The sequence below is a fragment of the Lonchura striata genome, chromosome 19 (genome assembly GCF_050655825.1).
Source record: "Lonchura striata isolate lonStrDom1 chromosome 19, ASM5065582v1, whole genome shotgun sequence".
Classification (NCBI taxonomy): Eukaryota; Metazoa; Chordata; class Aves; order Passeriformes; family Estrildidae; genus Lonchura; species Lonchura striata.
Window position 1 is genome coordinate 3,816,433 of NC_140721.1, and position 17,339 is coordinate 3,833,771.

At 48.4% G+C, this 17,339-nt stretch overlaps 3 protein-coding genes and 3 long non-coding RNA genes across 14 annotated transcripts in view; 3 read left to right on the top strand and 3 right to left on the bottom strand.

Moving 5' to 3' along the window:
- Nucleotides 1-3,979: 3,979 nt before the first annotated feature.
- Nucleotides 3,980-6,880, bottom strand: UBC (ubiquitin C). 4 transcript variants are annotated; one of them, XM_085557317.1, is made up of 2 exons: nucleotides 6,666-6,880; nucleotides 3,980-5,899 (listed from the first exon to the last, which is right to left on the bottom strand). In XM_085557317.1, exon 2 carries the CDS (start codon nucleotides 5,891-5,893, stop codon nucleotides 4,292-4,294), a length of 1,602 nt encoding a protein of 533 aa, XP_085413443.1. In that variant the 5' UTR covers nucleotides 5,894-5,899; nucleotides 6,666-6,880; the 3' UTR covers nucleotides 3,980-4,291. The 4 variants fall into 4 exon arrangements, with proteins under 4 accessions (XP_085413443.1, XP_077643661.2, XP_085413442.1 ...); XM_077787535.2 differs by lacking the exon at nucleotides 6,666-6,880 and adding an exon at nucleotides 6,475-6,534; XM_085557316.1 differs by lacking the exon at nucleotides 6,666-6,880 and adding an exon at nucleotides 6,471-6,534.
- On the top strand, nucleotides 6,835-12,166 carry LOC146765769 (uncharacterized). Of its 2 annotated transcripts, none has more exons than XR_014949558.1 (3): nucleotides 6,835-6,959; nucleotides 7,653-7,718; nucleotides 12,028-12,166. It is a non-coding gene; the product is annotated as an uncharacterized LOC146765769 (long non-coding RNA). The 2 variants fall into 2 exon arrangements; XR_014949557.1 differs by lacking the exon at nucleotides 12,028-12,166 and adding an exon at nucleotides 7,863-8,036.
- LOC146765770 (uncharacterized) lies at nucleotides 7,249-7,629 on the top strand. The gene is made up of 2 exons (XR_014949559.1): nucleotides 7,249-7,389; nucleotides 7,482-7,629. It is a non-coding gene; the product is annotated as an uncharacterized LOC146765770 (long non-coding RNA).
- LOC146765771 (uncharacterized) lies at nucleotides 11,997-13,706 on the bottom strand. The gene is made up of 2 exons (XR_014949560.1): nucleotides 13,568-13,706; nucleotides 11,997-12,329 (listed from the first exon to the last, which is right to left on the bottom strand). It is a non-coding gene; the product is annotated as an uncharacterized LOC146765771 (long non-coding RNA).
- CENPV (centromere protein V) lies at nucleotides 13,209-16,536 on the top strand. Of its 2 annotated transcripts, XM_085557324.1 has the most exons (6): nucleotides 13,209-13,492; nucleotides 13,615-13,692; nucleotides 14,354-14,473; nucleotides 15,209-15,278; nucleotides 15,644-15,758; nucleotides 16,151-16,412. In XM_085557324.1, exons 1-6 carry the CDS (start codon nucleotides 13,269-13,271, stop codon nucleotides 16,273-16,275), a joined length of 732 nt encoding a protein of 243 aa, XP_085413450.1. In that variant the 5' UTR covers nucleotides 13,209-13,268; the 3' UTR covers nucleotides 16,276-16,412. The 2 variants fall into 2 exon arrangements, with proteins under 2 accessions (XP_085413450.1, XP_021380607.1); XM_021524932.3 differs by lacking the exon at nucleotides 13,615-13,692 and having other exon boundaries at nucleotides 13,217-13,492; nucleotides 14,375-14,473; nucleotides 16,151-16,536.
- Nucleotides 16,537-16,690: 154 nt separating this feature from the next.
- PIGL (phosphatidylinositol glycan anchor biosynthesis class L) overlaps nucleotides 16,691-17,339 on the bottom strand; it is a 52,156-nt gene continuing 51,507 nt past the window's right edge. For all 4 annotated transcript variants that reach the window (XR_014949554.1, XR_014949555.1, XM_085557322.1 and 1 more), the window contains one exon: nucleotides 16,691-17,293. Coding sequence is in view for 2 of the 4 variants with exons in the window: in XM_085557322.1 (XP_085413448.1) it covers nucleotides 17,195-17,293 (99 nt within the window). In the remaining 2 variants the exon portion in view is untranslated. The remainder of the gene's footprint in view (nucleotides 17,294-17,339) is intronic.

A 17,339-nucleotide genomic window follows, 5' to 3' on the forward strand; every position in this document is an offset into this window, starting at 1 on the left:
CAAGGGATGAAATCAGCCCCCAGGAGTGCATCCCAACATCTGCTTTGAATTTCCTGCAGGGAGGGAGGGGAATGGGCAGTTTGCTGGGAAAGGAATTTCTGCCAGCTGGGAGATCACAAAAACACAGAGCAGCCAGAGCAAAAGCAGCACTTCAACTCCACCTGCTCGCCAGCCTGAATTTGCTTTTTTCAGGTTTTTATGTGGAGGAACATTAATTCCTTATTTTACCCATAAAATGTGTCTGAGTTTGTCCTGACAGGAAGGGCGCATCCTGTGGAAATCTGGGAAGAAAGTCAAACTGCCAAGTGAAATCTCAAATCAAGTGGTATTCATTCAAGTTATATTGTGTTCTAATTTATTCATTAATAATGGATATTACCAAATCTATTCGTATATATTATATAAATTATATTATCCATTATATAGCTATATTAAAATTATAGATGAGTCATTCACAGCAGAAAAAGCAATGACTGGAACGTGCTTAAACAAAAAGAATCATGAGGGTGATGGTGTTTGGAAAAATGCAAACAAGAACATTTCCTGAAATATATATTCTGTGTTCACCTAAATTCCCATTTTTACCAAATACTGAAAAACATAATAATCCTTATTTGATACCATGTTTTCAGTATGCTGTAAACACAAGTTCAAAGTCACTTGTAATTTAGTTACAGGATTGGTCTGTGGCCACTCAGGTGTAGCAGCTCAAAATCAGATTCACAGAGGAGGAAAACTTGTACTAACAACCTGCAAGGGTGGAGAATTAAAATTCAACACGTAGGCCAGCAAAAGAAAAAAAAAATTTTTTTTTAAGGGTGTATTTTCACACTCGGGAAGATATCAGGTGTTTTTGCAAGGCCCTTTTTTATTTTTTCCGTGTAAATGTTATGTAAAAGCCATGCTGAAGTGATGAATTTGAGCAGCTTCATTTCTTAGTTACGGATGGAAATCAGCCAGTCTGAAACATAAATATTCTTAAATATAAACCCTTGCCAGAACTTGTCTGATAGCCCAGGGAACTCGATTAATCCACACAAGAGAATTTCTGGGACTGCAAGTTCCCCATCATAACATTTCCAGGCTCCCAATCTATATTCTTTAAAGGAACCACCCAGCTCTCTTATTCCTAAAATGGAAATATCTTTCTACTTGGTGCATCCCTTTCTGTAGGATCACAGCCTGCAGGAATGCTCTGCTGACAATCAGCGAGCAGCAGCAGAGGAAATCCAGATGGAAAAGAAAGAATAGAAAATATTAAAAAAATAAATAATCGGTTTGTGGAGGAACACTGACATCCTGTGGCCACCGAGGCAGCCGGAATTCCTGCTCCTTTTAAACGGCCAAATCGGGCCAAGATCGCAACAAAATCCCCTGGCTGCTGTGCACAAGGCTGCAGAAACACAGAGGGATTTATTCCCAATGTTTAATTTACCTGCCTTGACCCTCACTTTCCCCATAGGATTGTGTTGTGGGGCAGCTGCGAGAGGATAAAATCCCCAATATAATTATTTTATTTAATTATATTAGGGATATAATCAAATAACCCAGTATAATGGGTTATTTAATTTTTCTTTTTATAGGTATAAGTAGTTTATTTAAAGCACAGAAGACAAAACCCCAAAATCTTGGCTGGTTTGTCTTTTTGGGGTTCTGTTTGATTTTTTTATTTTTTAAGAGACAACAGATTAGAAATTAACTGAAGTAATAAGAAAAAAAACCTCAAAGGCCAGTCACAAAGTTTAGATTACAGCAGGATTAAAAGATGTTACCAGACTCTGTTGTAAATATGGGAGCATTAAGATTATGCTAATAGCATAGGGATTCTGGCTAAAACATATTGAATGATCATTTTAGTTATGAATAGTTGTCTCTAAGCAGAGGCACCATCATATTGCAGGAATAAAAGAAAGCATATTTTAACAGCATAAAATATTTGTATTGCCTGACATCTTACTTTGTTTTATGCTAATAACTTCGGTGTAAACACGGCATGTTATACAAATTCATCTTCACATTTCCTTGTGATTCATACACATTTCCTTCATTTGCTTAAATTGCAAGGATTTTTTTCTTCTTGTGAAGAAATCCTTGCGGTCATTTCCTGGAGCAGCCCAGGTGCCAGCGGAGGCCACAGTTCAATAGCAGAGGCTCAGGCCAAAGAGCAGAGCAGACCCCCCCTGTCACCTCCCCGGGGTCCCTGTCCCCGCAGGGCACCCCAAACCCCAGCAGCAAGGTCAGGAATGTCAGATTATTTTCAAGCTGGATGTATTTTATATTCTATCGTTATATAATTTACATATTAATTATTAAACTTATATTGTTCTATCGTATACATTGACATGAGTTTCTCGTGATCTTTCTTAGGCCCCTGACCACAGTTTCTCATGATTATTCTTACGATTAAACAGTATTTAATTACTAAACAATCATCACATTTAACAATTGTATCATTTATCGTGTACTAGCTACACAGGTGCAGTTCTAGCAAGGTACAAGGCCTTCATGTACCTAGGGTATTTATTTTTTCAGGGCCTACTAAGCTTAATTTTCCTTTTAACCCTAAATCCCCAAGATTTTAAAACCCTTTTACTATCACAGTGCCCACTCCAAACCCCAGCAGCAAGGTCAGGAATGTTGTAGGACTAGATTCTTTTTTGACTTAAAAATTGGGCAACTGTGAGGCATTTTAGAAACTCTTATTCTGTTTTTAGCCTCATTTGAAGGGTGAGACAATACAGATGTTACATACTACACAAACCTTCAGTCGAATATTTAAATTTTTCTACAACTCTATTTCCTACAGAATGTGAGTTTATTCAGTGCCCACCCCAAAGGCCAGCAGGAAGATCACTTTATTCATGTTGGTTTATTCAGTGCCTTATTCCTGTGGGACTGGGAACTGCTCAGGGACTTCAGGCAGGGAATAGCTGGGCTGGGACATTCGGAGGTCACCCTGCCCTGCCAGGGCCACCCCGAGGTTGCCCAGAACTATTTCCAAGTTTTTGCCCATGGCCTTTCAGGCCCTCCCAGGGAAGTGCCTGCACAGCCTCCTCTGGGCACCCTGCCAGGTGGTTAAACTGCAAAAAGCACAAAATCAAAACAGCAATCGCAGGAAAACTCAAACTGAGGGAAGTCTCCTGTGGCAGAGAGCAAATGTTTATAGAACTTTGCATTTCTGCTAGCTCAGCAGACAGAAAACCAAGCCCTGCTCCTAAAAAAAGAAAGAATTGATGCTGGATATAACTCTCAGACCCACATTGAACCTGCAGTGTGCAGTTTTCTGTAAGAACAGCATAAACCCCAACGTTTTGGTTTTATTCCCCATGAAGCGAACACTGGCTGGGTGATGAAACAAAAGCAGCTCCCGCAGGGTAACGAGGCCCGAGGGGGCTCCGAGCAGTTTGGGGCAGGGCAGGGCACAGGCTGGGGCCACTGCTGCAGCGCCGCTTCCAGGTGAGCAGCAGCCAGAACTCACCGGGAGAGGACACCCCCAGCACCTGGGATGTTTTTGGGCACGTATGGATATTGCACCCCCTTTAAAGCACCCACCACTGCAACCAAACTAACCCAGCCCAACCCCATCTGTCTGAGTTTCCTTCACCCACCCCACAAAAAAAACCAAACCAAACCCAGCTAACCCACACTCGAGTGTGAACTCCCCCCACCCTTTTCGGCATTAAGGATTGTGTAGAACTCAAACCAGGCAGTTGTTGCGCTGCCATTTCAGGTTTCACCATCCCTCCCACTGTGGCCCGTCCTCCCCCAGCCCGTGGCCCAGAACACCCCCACCCACGGAGCCCCTTCAGGGCAGTGCCAGGCACTGGCACCCCTCACACCCACCCCCAATTTACACACCACAGGTCCTTAACTTGCAGCAAAACCCACCCCGTGCAAAGACCACCACACCATGTTGTGGTGTCTATCCCACCTGGAAGCAGAATGCTGCTAAAATCTTAAGAAGAAAAAAACAACGTGGTATTATTAGCACTTAAGATTTTAATCCAGATCCATTTTAACCACAAGGTTGGTCCTCATCATACATGCAAAGAGGGTTAAACTGCCAAGGTAAGAAGCTAAAGCATTTCACTTAATACACCAGTTTCACCTGCTTGAACTGAGACAGACTACAGGGTGTAATGTGCAACAGAAAACTTTATTAGCATTTCAACAGACAGTTGGTTCAGCAGTTACTCAAGCTTGCATTAACTTAATATTAAGACATTGAAGAACTACAGTGCAAACACAAGTGCCACTGGCAACCCTGGTGTCACACAAGATGCACAAGAACTTAACAGCCACCCCTGAGGCGCAGCACCAGGTGCAGGGTGGATTCCTTCTGGATGTTGTAGTCAGAGAGGGTGCGCCCATCCTCCAGCTGCTTGCCAGCAAAGATCAGCCTCTGCTGGTCTGGGGGAATTCCCTCCTTATCCTGGATCTTGGCCTTGACATTTTCAATGGTGTCACTGGGCTCCACCTCAAGGGTGATGGTCTTGCCAGTCAGGGTCTTCACGAAAATCTGCATCCCACCTCTCAGGCGCAGCACCAGGTGCAGGGTGGATTCCTTCTGGATGTTGTAGTCAGAGAGGGTGCGCCCATCTTCCAGCTGCTTGCCAGCAAAAATCAGCCTCTGCTGGTCAGGAGGGATACCTTCCTTGTCCTGGATCTTGGCCTTCACATTCTCAATGGTGTCACTGGGCTCAACTTCCAGGGTGATGGTCTTGCCAGTCAGGGTCTTCACAAAGATCTGCATCCCACCCCTGAGGCGCAGCACCAGGTGCAGAGTTGACTCTTTCTGGATGTTGTAGTCGGAGAGGGTACGGCCGTCTTCCAGCTGCTTGCCAGCGAAGATCAGCCTCTGCTGGTCTGGGGGAATGCCCTCCTTGTCCTGGATCTTGGCCTTCACGTTCTCGATGGTGTCACTGGGCTCAACTTCCAGGGTGATGGTCTTGCCAGTCAGGGTCTTCACAAAGATCTGCATCCCACCCCTGAGGCGCAGCACCAGGTGCAGGGTGGATTCCTTCTGGATGTTATAATCAGAGAGGGTGCGCCCATCCTCCAGCTGCTTGCCAGCAAAGATCAGCCTCTGCTGGTCAGGAGGGATCCCTTCCTTGTCCTGGATCTTGGCCTTCACATTCTCAATGGTGTCACTGGGCTCAACTTCCAGGGTGATGGTCTTGCCAGTCAGGGTCTTCACAAAGATCTGCATCCCACCTCTCAGGCGCAGCACCAGGTGCAGAGTTGACTCTTTCTGGATGTTGTAGTCGGAGAGGGTGCGTCCATCCTCCAGCTGCTTGCCAGCGAAGATCAGCCTCTGCTGGTCAGGGGGAATGCCCTCCTTGTCCTGGATCTTGGCCTTCACGTTCTCAATGGTGTCACTGGGCTCCACCTCGAGAGTGATGGTCTTGCCAGTCAGGGTCTTCACAAAGATCTGCATCCCACCCCTGAGGCGCAGCACCAGGTGCAGGGTGGATTCCTTCTGGATGTTGTAGTCGGAGAGGGTGCGCCCATCCTCCAGCTGCTTGCCAGCAAAGATCAGCCTCTGCTGGTCAGGAGGGATCCCTTCCTTGTCCTGGATCTTGGCCTTGACATTTTCAATGGTGTCACTGGGCTCCACCTCAAGGGTGATGGTCTTGCCAGTCAGGGTCTTCACAAAGATCTGCATCCCACCCCTGAGGCGCAGCACCAGGTGCAGGGTAGATTCTTTCTGGATGTTATAATCAGAGAGGGTGCGCCCATCCTCCAGCTGCTTGCCAGCAAAGATCAGCCTCTGCTGGTCAGGAGGGATCCCTTCCTTGTCCTGGATCTTGGCCTTCACATTTTCAATGGTGTCACTGGGCTCCACCTCAAGGGTGATGGTCTTGCCAGTCAGGGTCTTCACAAAGATCTGCATGTTGACCTGAAAGACAAAACAGATATTTCAGCTACAGCCACTTCCTCAAACAAAACCTTCAGTAAACCCTCAACAAAATGATTTGCTATTTCCCCTTGAAGTTTTTTTTACTTTGCCCGCAAGAAACGCGAAATTAAAAAACCATTTTCCAGTTTGACTGACTAAACCTTGTTTCGAGGCACAAATCTACCGAGTCCCTCATTCGAGAAGCCCCAGCCCCCCCCCCGCGGGGCTCGGGGGCGGCACCGGGGCTCGGGGGCGGCACCGGGGCTCGGGGGCGGCACCGGGGCTCGGGGGCGGCACCGGGGCTCGGGGCCGCCCGGCTCCGCCCCGCTCCCCGCCCCGCCCGTGCCTCTCAGCCCCTTCCGCAGCGCGGCCCGCGCCATCTTCCCCGGGTGGCGGCCGCTCCCCGTGCGGGCACTAAGCGCTAATCCGATTTACCCGCTCCGCCCGCTCCGCTCCCAGCGGCGCGGCTCAGAGCGCCGCCGCCCGCTCCGCTTCCAGCCGCAAACCGCCCGGCACGGCGGCACCCAGAGCACCGGGCTCCCCGCACCGCGCCCCAACTCCCCCAACGCACTCACGTCTGCGGCCCTGAGCGATAGCGATGTGAAATGTATCCAGCGGTGCTGAACCTCGGATCTGCCGAGTGACGCACTCCCGCCCGTATTTATAGGGATTCGAGCCACGCAGGCCCCGCCCACCAAATCTAGCGTGTCCATCCGCCTCCCAAAGTAGTCCCCAGGCCAAGATCCCTGTTCGGGAGGGCACTCGCCTTTTCCCCGCTCCAGTCCCTCTTCCGCAGGCAGAGGGGTCCCAGCGTTTCAGCGAGCGGGATCAGACCCTACAAAATCGGCGGATTTCTGAGGGCGCGGATGGATCTGGGACCGTTTTCGGCCGCCGCGCTGCGACCAGGCGTTGGTGGGAAGACTGAGAAGTCGGGCGGTGATTGGTGGGGCGGGCCGCAGGGCGGGCGCTGATTGGCTGCTCGGGGAGGGGCGGTTGGCGCGGCGGCGGGGCCGGGGGCGCTCTGGAAGGTTCGGCGGCGCTGCGCGCTGATTGGCCCGCGGTGAGGTCACGCTGTTGCTGGGGCAGCGCGCGGCGGGGCAGATTGGGGCTGGGGGGAGCGGGGGCCGTGCGGGGTCGGGATTGGGGTGGGATTGGCATTAGTGACGGCCATAGGATCGATACTGGGGCTCCTTTAGCTCCAGCCTGAGCCCCAGCAGTGCTCAGGCACGGACTGGGGGAGAAGTGCCCTAAAAACAGCAGGGTGACCCTTGGTGCTGGTGTTTTATGACCCACTGGGACCTCAGACCCAGCCTTTGCCCAGGATGGCTCCATGGAAAAGCCCAGGACAGGCTGTAGGGCTGGGCCCGGCCTGTAAGGCCGACAGGAGCAGCAGAACGGAGGGAGCAGAGTTGGAAAAACAAGATAATCCAGGAGCACTGGGGCTGCTGGGGTGTGCCACGAGCTGGCCCCGTCACGGGGCACAGGTAAAGGTAATTCTCTGGATGTGAGGCTGCACCACAAGCCCTGGGATGAAATGAAATGCTGACATTTGCAATTCAAATGGTTGTTTACTCGCCTCCAGAACAGGAAGCTTTGATCGGTTATGAAGCAGCCACCATCTGTGAACTCGTGTGGAAACGTGCCTCGCGTTAGTTAAACTTGATTATACCTTTCAGGCTGGCTCTTAACTAATTTTGTATTGTATTAAAGATGGCGTGCACAAAATCCAAGATGGTTTTTTGTGTTTTTTCAGCCCTCAGTGGAGCCAGGTGACCTTGTTAAATCCTCCACTCACAAAGCATCAGCACATGTCTGACAGGTAAGATTCACTACAGAGCTGCTCTATTTCCCCCTAAAAACAGCTCAAACCCAGACAAAAATACAAAAACATCAAGAAGAAAACAAAAAGAAAAAAACAAACCTCAACAACAAAATCCTTTCGCTTTCCTTTCTCCTAACACAGTTTCTAGCACCTCCTGGTTTACAGTAAAAAGGAAATAAATCATCCTACCAATGATTACTCAAAATGCGGGAACAGGAAGAGGGAAAAATGGGAACTGGAAAGTTCAGAAAGCTCCATTGCAATAACCAACCTTGGAAATACTATTTTGGCTACATAAATTAAGGACAAAAGGCAGAGTTGGGCAATGTCCCGTTTGTTTGCTGTCAGTTCTGCTCAGCGTTTCCAGCACGGGTTTTGTTTGGTGGTGCCAAGGTGGCTGAAGGTTTGCTCCAAGGCTGGCCTGTGCTTGCTGCACATCCCAGGCACTCTTCCCAGAGGAAAGGCCACGAGTGACTAATATCTACAAATATGAAAGGCCACAGCCTGGGCAGTGTTAAGAACATCACACATTTATTAAGGATTTTAGGGTGCACATTTAACATTCCTCTAGATGGAGAAGGAGGAATTTCTGTAATTTTTTTTTCTTTCCTTTCTCTGTAAACCAGAGAGCACAGGAGCCCTCTCTTGGTTTTTGTTTGGTTTTTTTTTCCTAAATATGGCTGAATCTATGGTGTGGCTGTACAAAGCACATGCATTTAACAAACCTTTCCCTGGTAGCTCTTGGTGAATAAAAAACATCGAGCAGCTGACTCTGAACTGTATATAAATAAATGCAAAGCTGAAAACCCCAGAAATCTGTATCTTGTGACTGCTGTGACCACAGGTGGCTACAGCCTTTGCCAGGGCATGGGGCCTGCAGTTGGGAACACACATTTCTTTTCAAAAGTAGGTCACTGGGCAGTGGTACAGAGCAACCTACTTTCAGGAGAGAAGAATCTGGGGTCAGGGAAATGTTTCCAAGGAATCTGTACGTTCTGGAACACAAGCTAGGTCTGGTTTTTATATAGGCTAATGTTCTAGCAATGAGGTATCATTTTGACATGAGGCAATCTGTTTATCTTTAGCTACCAGGTTTAGCTTGGGACAGCCAGCCAGACCATCACAGGGTGTGTGGCAAGTCCAGTTACTGTTCTTAGTTCAGACAAAAATAAGGCTGCTTGCCACAGGAAAAAAAAAAAAAAAAAAAAAAATATATATATATATATATATATACACACACATATACATATTCCTATCGCATAACATTACTCACACCTGCCTCTCACTGTGTATGATGCAGTATAATTATATTTACAGTTGTGGAGATAAATATTGTCTCCGTGTAGCAGTGCAGGAAGGTCCAGGCTTGGCTCAAGTTCCACCCACGAGACAAACAGACCCGTGGCATGTCACTGCTTGTCCCCAAGCTGCCAGCCTGGAGGGTTACACAAATAGTGAGTCAGAATTCAAAGTACTGTGAGATTGACTGTGATATTCTGAGGAGATTACCAAAAAAAGGCAGCTCCTTCGGTTTTGTTTTTATAGCTTTATGCTAAAAATAAATTCACCAAACAAAGTTTTTAAGAAGCCACCGACTTCAGGAGCTAAGATAAAAAAAAATTAAGAAAAACAAATAGATTGGTAGATGAAAATTAGTGATATTCCTCTGTCTCCCTGTTTGTCTAAAGCGTATTTTAACTTTGTGGGACACATGGGATTCAGCTTTCAGGTCTGCGCTGCCACAATAAACAGGCTCGGGCAGCTCTGGGTGACACAGAGGGACATGTGGCAGCTCTGCTGCAAGGAGACGTCCAAAGGGGATTTTGTAAAGGGCTGAAACCACAGGTTTGTGCCTGCATGGTGTGCCAGTGAAGGCAACAGCTTTAACTAATAACTAGGTCTGTTCTCCAGCTCCTTGCCTGCATGTCCCGCTGCCTCCTGCCCGGGAATGGTTTGGATCGGATCCAAGCTGCAGTGCAGGGACGGAGCTGCTTTGTTCAGCTCCTCGCTGCTGCCTCTGAGCACATCCAGCCTCTGCTTCCTGGGGCGAGGTTTCCAGCCAAACAGCAGAGAAGTTCCCTGGGAAACAGGCAGACAGGAGAAGAAATGGCCAAAGAAACAGGCAGAAAAAACGAGTCCTAAGCTGTTGTTTATGATTGTTAGTAAGTTCAGCCGAAGCTCTGTACCAGTGAACAGAAACAATCACCGTCAAGGCAGTTCTGAACAGCCCAGGGCTGTCACCTCCTGCATTTTGTTTTCAGATCCAGCTTGGGTCCTTTGATGGTGAGGAAAACGTCTGGAATGTTTCCCCCTCCACCACAGGGAGACTGAAATCCAGGCACTGCCATTTCCCCCCCTGAACAAATCATGTTTGAACCACCTCAGTTTTTTCAGGTGTGCTGTCAGCTGTACACAACTCCCAGTTCTTTGCTTATTAGATATAAAAACCATCCACAGTTCCTAATTCTCTTTTCGCCCCAAGCATGTAGCTGCTGTCTGTGCTGCTTTGGGGATAAAAATGCTTTTACAGGCAGAATTTCAATGCTGGCTGTGAGCCAGGCCTGCAGAGCTGAGTCATTGTTATACAAGCAGAGCTGAGATGGCACAGAAAAGCCCTTTTGTACTTTAACACTGAACACGTCAGCTGCTGCTGGCCTTTCAGCATCACAAGACACCTACACAGAACCAACTGTAATTTACTGGACTTTTCCTCTTGTCCACCCCGTCATCTGGATATTTCTTCCTGTTCCATTTTGCCTCTCAAGCTTTACAGCAAACACATTTTTCATCAAGCTGCTGGCCTCTCCTGAAGCCTGGCAAAAACTGCATCAGCTTTGGAAGTAGTGAAATGAGAGCTGGTAACTCTGGGCACTGGAAGGTGCTGCCCAGATACACTGACAATACAACATTTGACCACTGAAATTTAGGGCTTTCAGCTCAAAATATCTGTAACATTAATCATCAGACAGAGTTCCACCTTAAAGCTCTGGAATTGATTATTTATGTGAGACTCAGTTTTGTGTTCTGAGTCCTTTGTGATAAAATATGAAGCGAATGAAAAACATAAACAATTTATTTACTATGGCATTTTGCAGTTCCATTTTTGTCCTGCAGTTCCTTATTCTGAGATATCACAGGAGAACAAAATTTAGCTTCTCAAAACAGCTTCTGCATTTAAAATAAAGTGAACTAATTGTGGAGAGCCACAGAGAGTGACAGATTTGCAGATATTACATGGACAAATTCCCTCCTGTTTCGTCCTGGAACTGCTTTTTTGAGTGTTGGTGGCTCCTGTCTTACAGAGGGTCATTTGTGTGAATTGACATAATGAACCCCTAAAATGAGCTCCTAAAATTGCCTAAAATTGCTCCTAAAATCTGCTTTCAGTGTTTTGAGTTCAGTGTCTTTGGGACAGGACAGAGCGTGAGTGGTGCTGGCCCTGCCTGAGGGGAGATGAATCCCTGCTGCAGCCAGCACGGGCTCAGTTTCAGTGCCCTCTCAGTTTCACCTCAGTGACTTTTTCCTCCCAAAATACGAGGTGACTGACATGTAATCTGGTTTGACTAAAGGCCTGGGAGTGGCTCAGATCAGGAGCTCCATGTGAATTTGTCACACAGGGTGTATTCTTGTGCTTCCATGAGAGTGAGTAACCAGAGCAGAGATTCACTGGATATCAGGAAATTGTAATTCGCTGCCCTTTCCTATCATCAGAGAGGTGCTGAGCCACAGGATTCATAAGCAAATCCTGGCAACTGCCATCTCAGGAGGCAGCCTGAACACCAGAGTCACATGTTTTTAAAGCTCTTTTCCAGACTGGAGTGCTGATGAATGTTTATTCATCACTGCCCTGTTTTGCCATGTTTCCTGGTTGCCACAGGACCTTTTGGTGCCTCTCTGCCTCTCAAGACTCAGCTCACTTGTTTACATCTTTCCCCTTCTTGGAAAGAACAAGACATTAAGTTCTGTTGACTACAAATTCTTGATTATATGTCAAACAAAAAAAGTTTCCAATCCTGCAACACTGAGCACAAAGGTTTGTCTTTGGAGTGATTATTTTATCCCCCAATCAAGTGTGACTTGGACACCTCCAAGTTTTGTACTTTCCCCTGCACTGATAGTTTTACTTGAGAAACAGCACTGGATTTCAGTGTTCAAAAATAACCTTTTGTAAGATACTTAACCACTAAAGGGGTGATTTCACATTTTCCTCTTTTGTTGTTGTTTATTTGGTTGATTGTTTTGGTTTTGGGTTTTTTTGGTTTTAGTTTGGTTGGGTTGTTTTTTTTTTTTTTTTTTGCTTTTTAAGGTATGTACTCTCTTATTTTCAAGACTTTGCTAATAGAATTAGTGAAAAGCTAAGTGGGAATCCTGTTAGAAGCCATTTCTCTGCAAAGCTGCCACAATGACTTCAGACCTCAGGAAGGCCTAAAGACATCCTGTGCTGTCACAGCAATGCTGTGTAAATGAGGGCTGTTCATAGCAGAGAAGTGAAACACCATAATTCCAACAGCACCTCGGATCTGCTGAGCACCTTCCCATCCGTGAGCACCGTGTTGAGAATGAGAGGGGAAACCTTGGGCTCACGCCTGTGGATAACTGGCCTCAGCCCTGGAATCAGAAAATCATAGAACCCTTAAGGCTGGAAAAAACAGATTCTAAGATCATCAAGTGCAACTGTCAACCCAGCACTGCCAAGCCCCCCACTGAACCGTGTCCCCAAGTGCCACATCCAGAGTTTCTTGAACACTTCCAGGGCTGGTGCCTCCAGCACTTCCCTGGGCAGCCTGTTCCAGTGCCAAAGGGTGGCCAGCAGGACCGGGGCAGTGACCGTCCCTGTGCTGGCCACTGCTGAGGCCACGCCTCGAATCCTGGGGTCAGTTTTGGCCCAGCACGAGGGACACTGAGGGGCTGGAGCGTGTCCAGAGACGGGAACGGAGCTGGGGAAGGGGCTGAGGCAGCCGGGAGGGCTCAGCCTGGAGCAAAGGGAGCTCAGGGGGCTTGTCCCTCTCTACAGCTCCCGTGTCCCCTCAGCCCACCCGTGACCCCTCCCGTGTCCCGTGTGTCCCCCCGTGTCCCCTCTGTCGCCCCGTGTCCCATCCCGTGTTCCTTCACCCCACCGTGTCCTCTCAGCCCCTCCCATGTCCCCTCCCGTGTCTCCTCCGCCCCTTCCGTGACCCTTCCCGTGTTCCTTCATTCCCTCCCGCGTCCCCTCTCGTGTCCCGTGTGTCCCCCCCGGCCCCTCTGTCGCCCCGTGTCAGCTCTGTCCCCCCCGTGTCCCCTGTCCCCCCGTGTCCCCTCTGTCCCCCCGTGTCTCCTCTGTCCCTCCGTGTCCCCTCTGTTCCCCCGTGTCCCCTGTCCCCCCGTGTCAGCTCTGTCCCCCCGTGTCCCGTCTGTCCCCCCGTGTCCCCTCTGTTCCCCTCTGTCCCCCCGTGTCCCCTCTGTTCCCCCGTGTCCCCTGTCCCCCGTGTCCCCCCTGTCCCCCCGTGTCCCGTCTGTCCCCCCCGTGTCCCCTGTCCCCCGTGTCCCCTCTGTCGCCCGCCGAGGCCCATGCCGGGGCGGCGCACTCGGCGCTGCCGGCGGGGCAGCGCGGCTGCGGGCGGGACGCCGCTGGCCCGGAGCAGGACTAGCGGGGGGAGCCCGGCCCGGGTTAAGGAGGAGCCCCCCGCGGCCGGCACCATGGACCTGGGGGCGCAGAGCCGGCGCTGGGCCGCCTTCCTGGAGCAGCACGGGCTGAGCAGCGAGGAGGCGGCGCAGCTGCTGCTGGACGCCTTGTGAGTAACGGGGCCGGGGCCGCGCTCCCGCTCACGGCGGCGTTCGGGTCCAGGATGGGGAGGGGGCTCACGCACCACAGAGGAAAAGCGGCTTTCTGCGCTAAGGCTGCCCGTGTTTCAAGGCTCTCCTGTCGAAAATGTCCTTGGGGGCTCCGCGAGGCTCAGCTGCGAAATCTCCACCCATTTCCTGTGCTCGCTCTGTGCAGAGCGCGGCACATAAGAAACTGTCCGTGGGAGGAAAAATCTGGAAGGAAAATGTTTTTTTCCTTTGCGTTTTGCGATTGACCCGCACGGCGACTGCCCAGCTGCTGTGGAGGCGGCTCGGGGAGGGAGAGAAGCTCAGGCTCAGAAATTCCTTGGTCATAAAGTTCCTTTGCAATTACAACTCAAAAGACATTTCAAATATGATGTAGAACCCACTTACCTCTGCTTTCCTCAGCTATTAAATGGGGGAATATTAATGGTGTTGGAGGAACTGTGGGGAAAACTGTGGGGAAATTCAGTTCTCAGTTCCAAGCAGTTTGTTTTGAGGTGATAGCCCTGGTTTCTCCGTAGGATTGTATATGGACACAGCTCTAGGGTCAGCACTGTGACCTGGAGTGTGATGGGGGGCTGTGTTTTACAGAGTGGAGAGTCCTCAAAGTGGTGCTCTTCCTTCCTTGTCACCATTTTACCATTTTAATTAAACCACAAAAGCAATTGCTGCAGAGGACAAAAGCCATCCTCCACCTCGTGTTATTAAATACATTTGAGTGGATGTATTTCTTGGTATTCTGCAATGGCTCAAGACATAACTGAATAATGTCATGTAGAGCCTTACTGTTCTCTTGGGCAAAAACCAAGAGAGGAGGATCCCAGAAGCTCTGTTGTGTCTCTCTGCAGTGAATACAAGAATTTGGTGAAGCACACAGGAGGTTGTCACTGTGGAGCCGTCCGCTTTGAGGTCTGGGCTTCAGCAGACCTGCATGTGTTCAACTGCAAGTGAGTTGGTGTGTTCCCTGTTCCCAGAGATGCATGTCAGCTCTCTGCTTTTCCAACCTTAGAGCTAAAGATGAGACAGCTGCAGAGCAGCCTCTGAGCTGTTTCCACAGGATTTACCCCTAATTATGTCCTGACCCACTATGAGATCAGTGTTGGTGATTTCTGGTGCTACTTTGGGCAGGATTTCATGTCTCAGAGCCAGGCTCACACAGAAAGTATCAGGAGAGATCTAATGAGTCCAGGTGCTCAGCCATCTGCTTTCTGTTTCCTCTCATGCAGGGGGCTCAAAGCACATTAGTCTTTTTTTAACTTGTTCTTCTCAAGTGACATTACAGCTCTGACCACACGTGCCTCAAACTAAAACACTCTCTGGCTTCAGAAGTGACCCCTCTTTGCCTGCTTCCAGCTCATGGGTGAACTTCTGAACTTTACTTTCTTGTTTGCAAGGTAATGAATGTTGGCAAAATTGCCCAGGCATGCTCTAAACCACTGAGTGGATGTCTCAGGGCTAGAGTTTATCCTCAAGAGCTGTGTGTGAGTATATCTTATTGGGGTACCTGTGTAGGGTCAGTCTATTCACAGGTATACTTGACAAACACTACTGACACCACAAGTCCACTTTTGCCACTTAGCTCTGAGCGGTTTTAGCTGTCAGGGGGATTTCTGTTGTCAAGAGGTCTGCTAGCTGCTCTACAACCTGTCCACTTCTAGAAAAGCCTGCTTTTTCTTTTACAGTTGCAGCATTTGCACGAAGAAACAGAACCGACACTTCATTGTGCCAGCGTCGCGTTTCAAGCTGCTGAAGGTAGAGTGAGAACACAGGAGGAGCATGGCCATGAGCACGAGCAGTGTTATCCTCACAGAGCCAAGAACAAGCAGTTTTCTGCCCTAGGTTTGGCTGGCTGGGGGAAATGGCTGCATATTAAGCTGCCTGGTGTAGTTGTTTTAGTGCATTTTGTGTAGAGCTCTTGCAGGTCCCAGGCCTGACTGTTATGGACATGTGTCCATACAAAGCACAGGGGTTCAGGAAAGCAGCAGGAATGCACAGCTCTGTATCTTAAGTAAAGAAAGGAAGGTGGCATTTTAAATTGTACATTTCTTAGCTACAGGCCCAAGGTAATGAATCCATCTATTTCCATGAAAAACTTACAGTGTTTTTCCTTTGCTCAGGGTGCTGACAACTTGACAATATACACCTTCAACACACACCGTGCCCAGCACATGTTCTGCAAGACCTGTGGCGTTCAGAGTTTTTATATTCCTCGTTCTAACCCTGATGGTTATGGTAGGTACAAAGCAAGCTGTGCTAACCAGAGTTAACCACCAAGCAAACCTTGGATAAAGATTCCATTGGATGCTGACATGACAGCAGTGAGCAGCATGTGTCCTAAGAGTTTGTTCCTAAAGGAACTGCAGTCTGAATGTGTAGCTCCTCCTCAAAAAAAAAAAAAAAAACAAAAAACAAAAAACAAAAAACCAAAACAAAAACACCTTACCTATAATGTATGGGCTTCTTCCTGGAATTGATTATTTATATGAGACAGGATTCTCATCCAGGCTCCTCAGCCTTACAGCAATAGCATTTACAATTCCCTGAGATGCCCCAGCCATGGAATGGAGCAGGCATCTCCCACATTTTATGAAAAGTAGGTTTCTTTGTACTCTGTTTTTCTTCAGGAATCGCTCCCCACTGCCTGGATGATGGCACCGTGCAGATCACTATCACAGAGGACATCAATGGCAAGGAGTGGGAGGAAGCAGTGGGGAAACATAAGACCATCAGAGACATGTCAAAACCCTGACATCCTTCCAGCAGCCTTGGGAGCACTGCCGTGGAACTTCAGTCTGGGGTTTCCTGGGTGATGGTTGGTGAAATAGTGTACATTCCTGTTACCTGTTCTCTGTTTCTTAAATAAATCTTTCTATACTGATTGCATCATTCCTTTGTGACATTCAGTTTTCAAACTGCCTCTGCTCTGTAAACCACTGCAGGATTGCTAGTTTGGCACTTTGCCTTTAGTTGTGATAAAGTTTAAGTCACAATAAAGAAGACTTCATTAGAATCACTTGTACCTCATTGCTGTGTCCTGCTGAGACTCTTGTGAGTTGACCTTGAACCCTGTTCTGAATCAAGAAGAGCTCATATTTCAGGAGGTGAAAATAAAGGAGCCTGCAACACAACATGTATAAAAGAAGCAACAGCAAACATCAGTGCAATTAGTAAAAATTGCATAATTTCTGATGTTTTATTCAAAAGCTCTAGCTTTTTAAAGTTTTGACTGAATAACAAAGGTGTTGTGGTTGTGCTATCTGTGGCGACAGCATAAGCTTTGAAAAGTTACTCCTGATAGCTGGATCTTACAAAAGCACCAAGGGAGAGTTGCCAAGCAGTCCTTGCAGCTCTATCTTCTTGGGGAAACAATTTGTGCCATATCTTCTCCAATGCAGAATCCTCCAGAGCTTGGCTCCCAATTAAAGTTAATCCAAATTTCTCATTTTATTTAAGCTTCTATGAAAATAGAATAGCTGTTAACCCTGTTCTCAATGTATCAGGCAACAAGATATTTAGGAGGTTTCACCCAGCCTGGGTTTTGTAGTGTGGAGAATGCCACACAAAGAGCACCCCATCCTGTTGAGCACCTAACACAGGAGCTTTCTTGAGTCCTGGGCCTGGGGCAGTCGTGGTTTTGCTCACTCTTTGCTCCTGTGAGTGATGTCCTGTCAGAGCAGGCGCAGGGAATTGACCACCAGGTAACGAGAGAAGAGCAGGTAGAGCCGGCGGAACCAGAGGAGCTGGCTGCGATGGCACTGCATGGCTCTCTAGGAGGAAAAACAGCACAGAGAGCATTACAGGAACCTTCCAGAG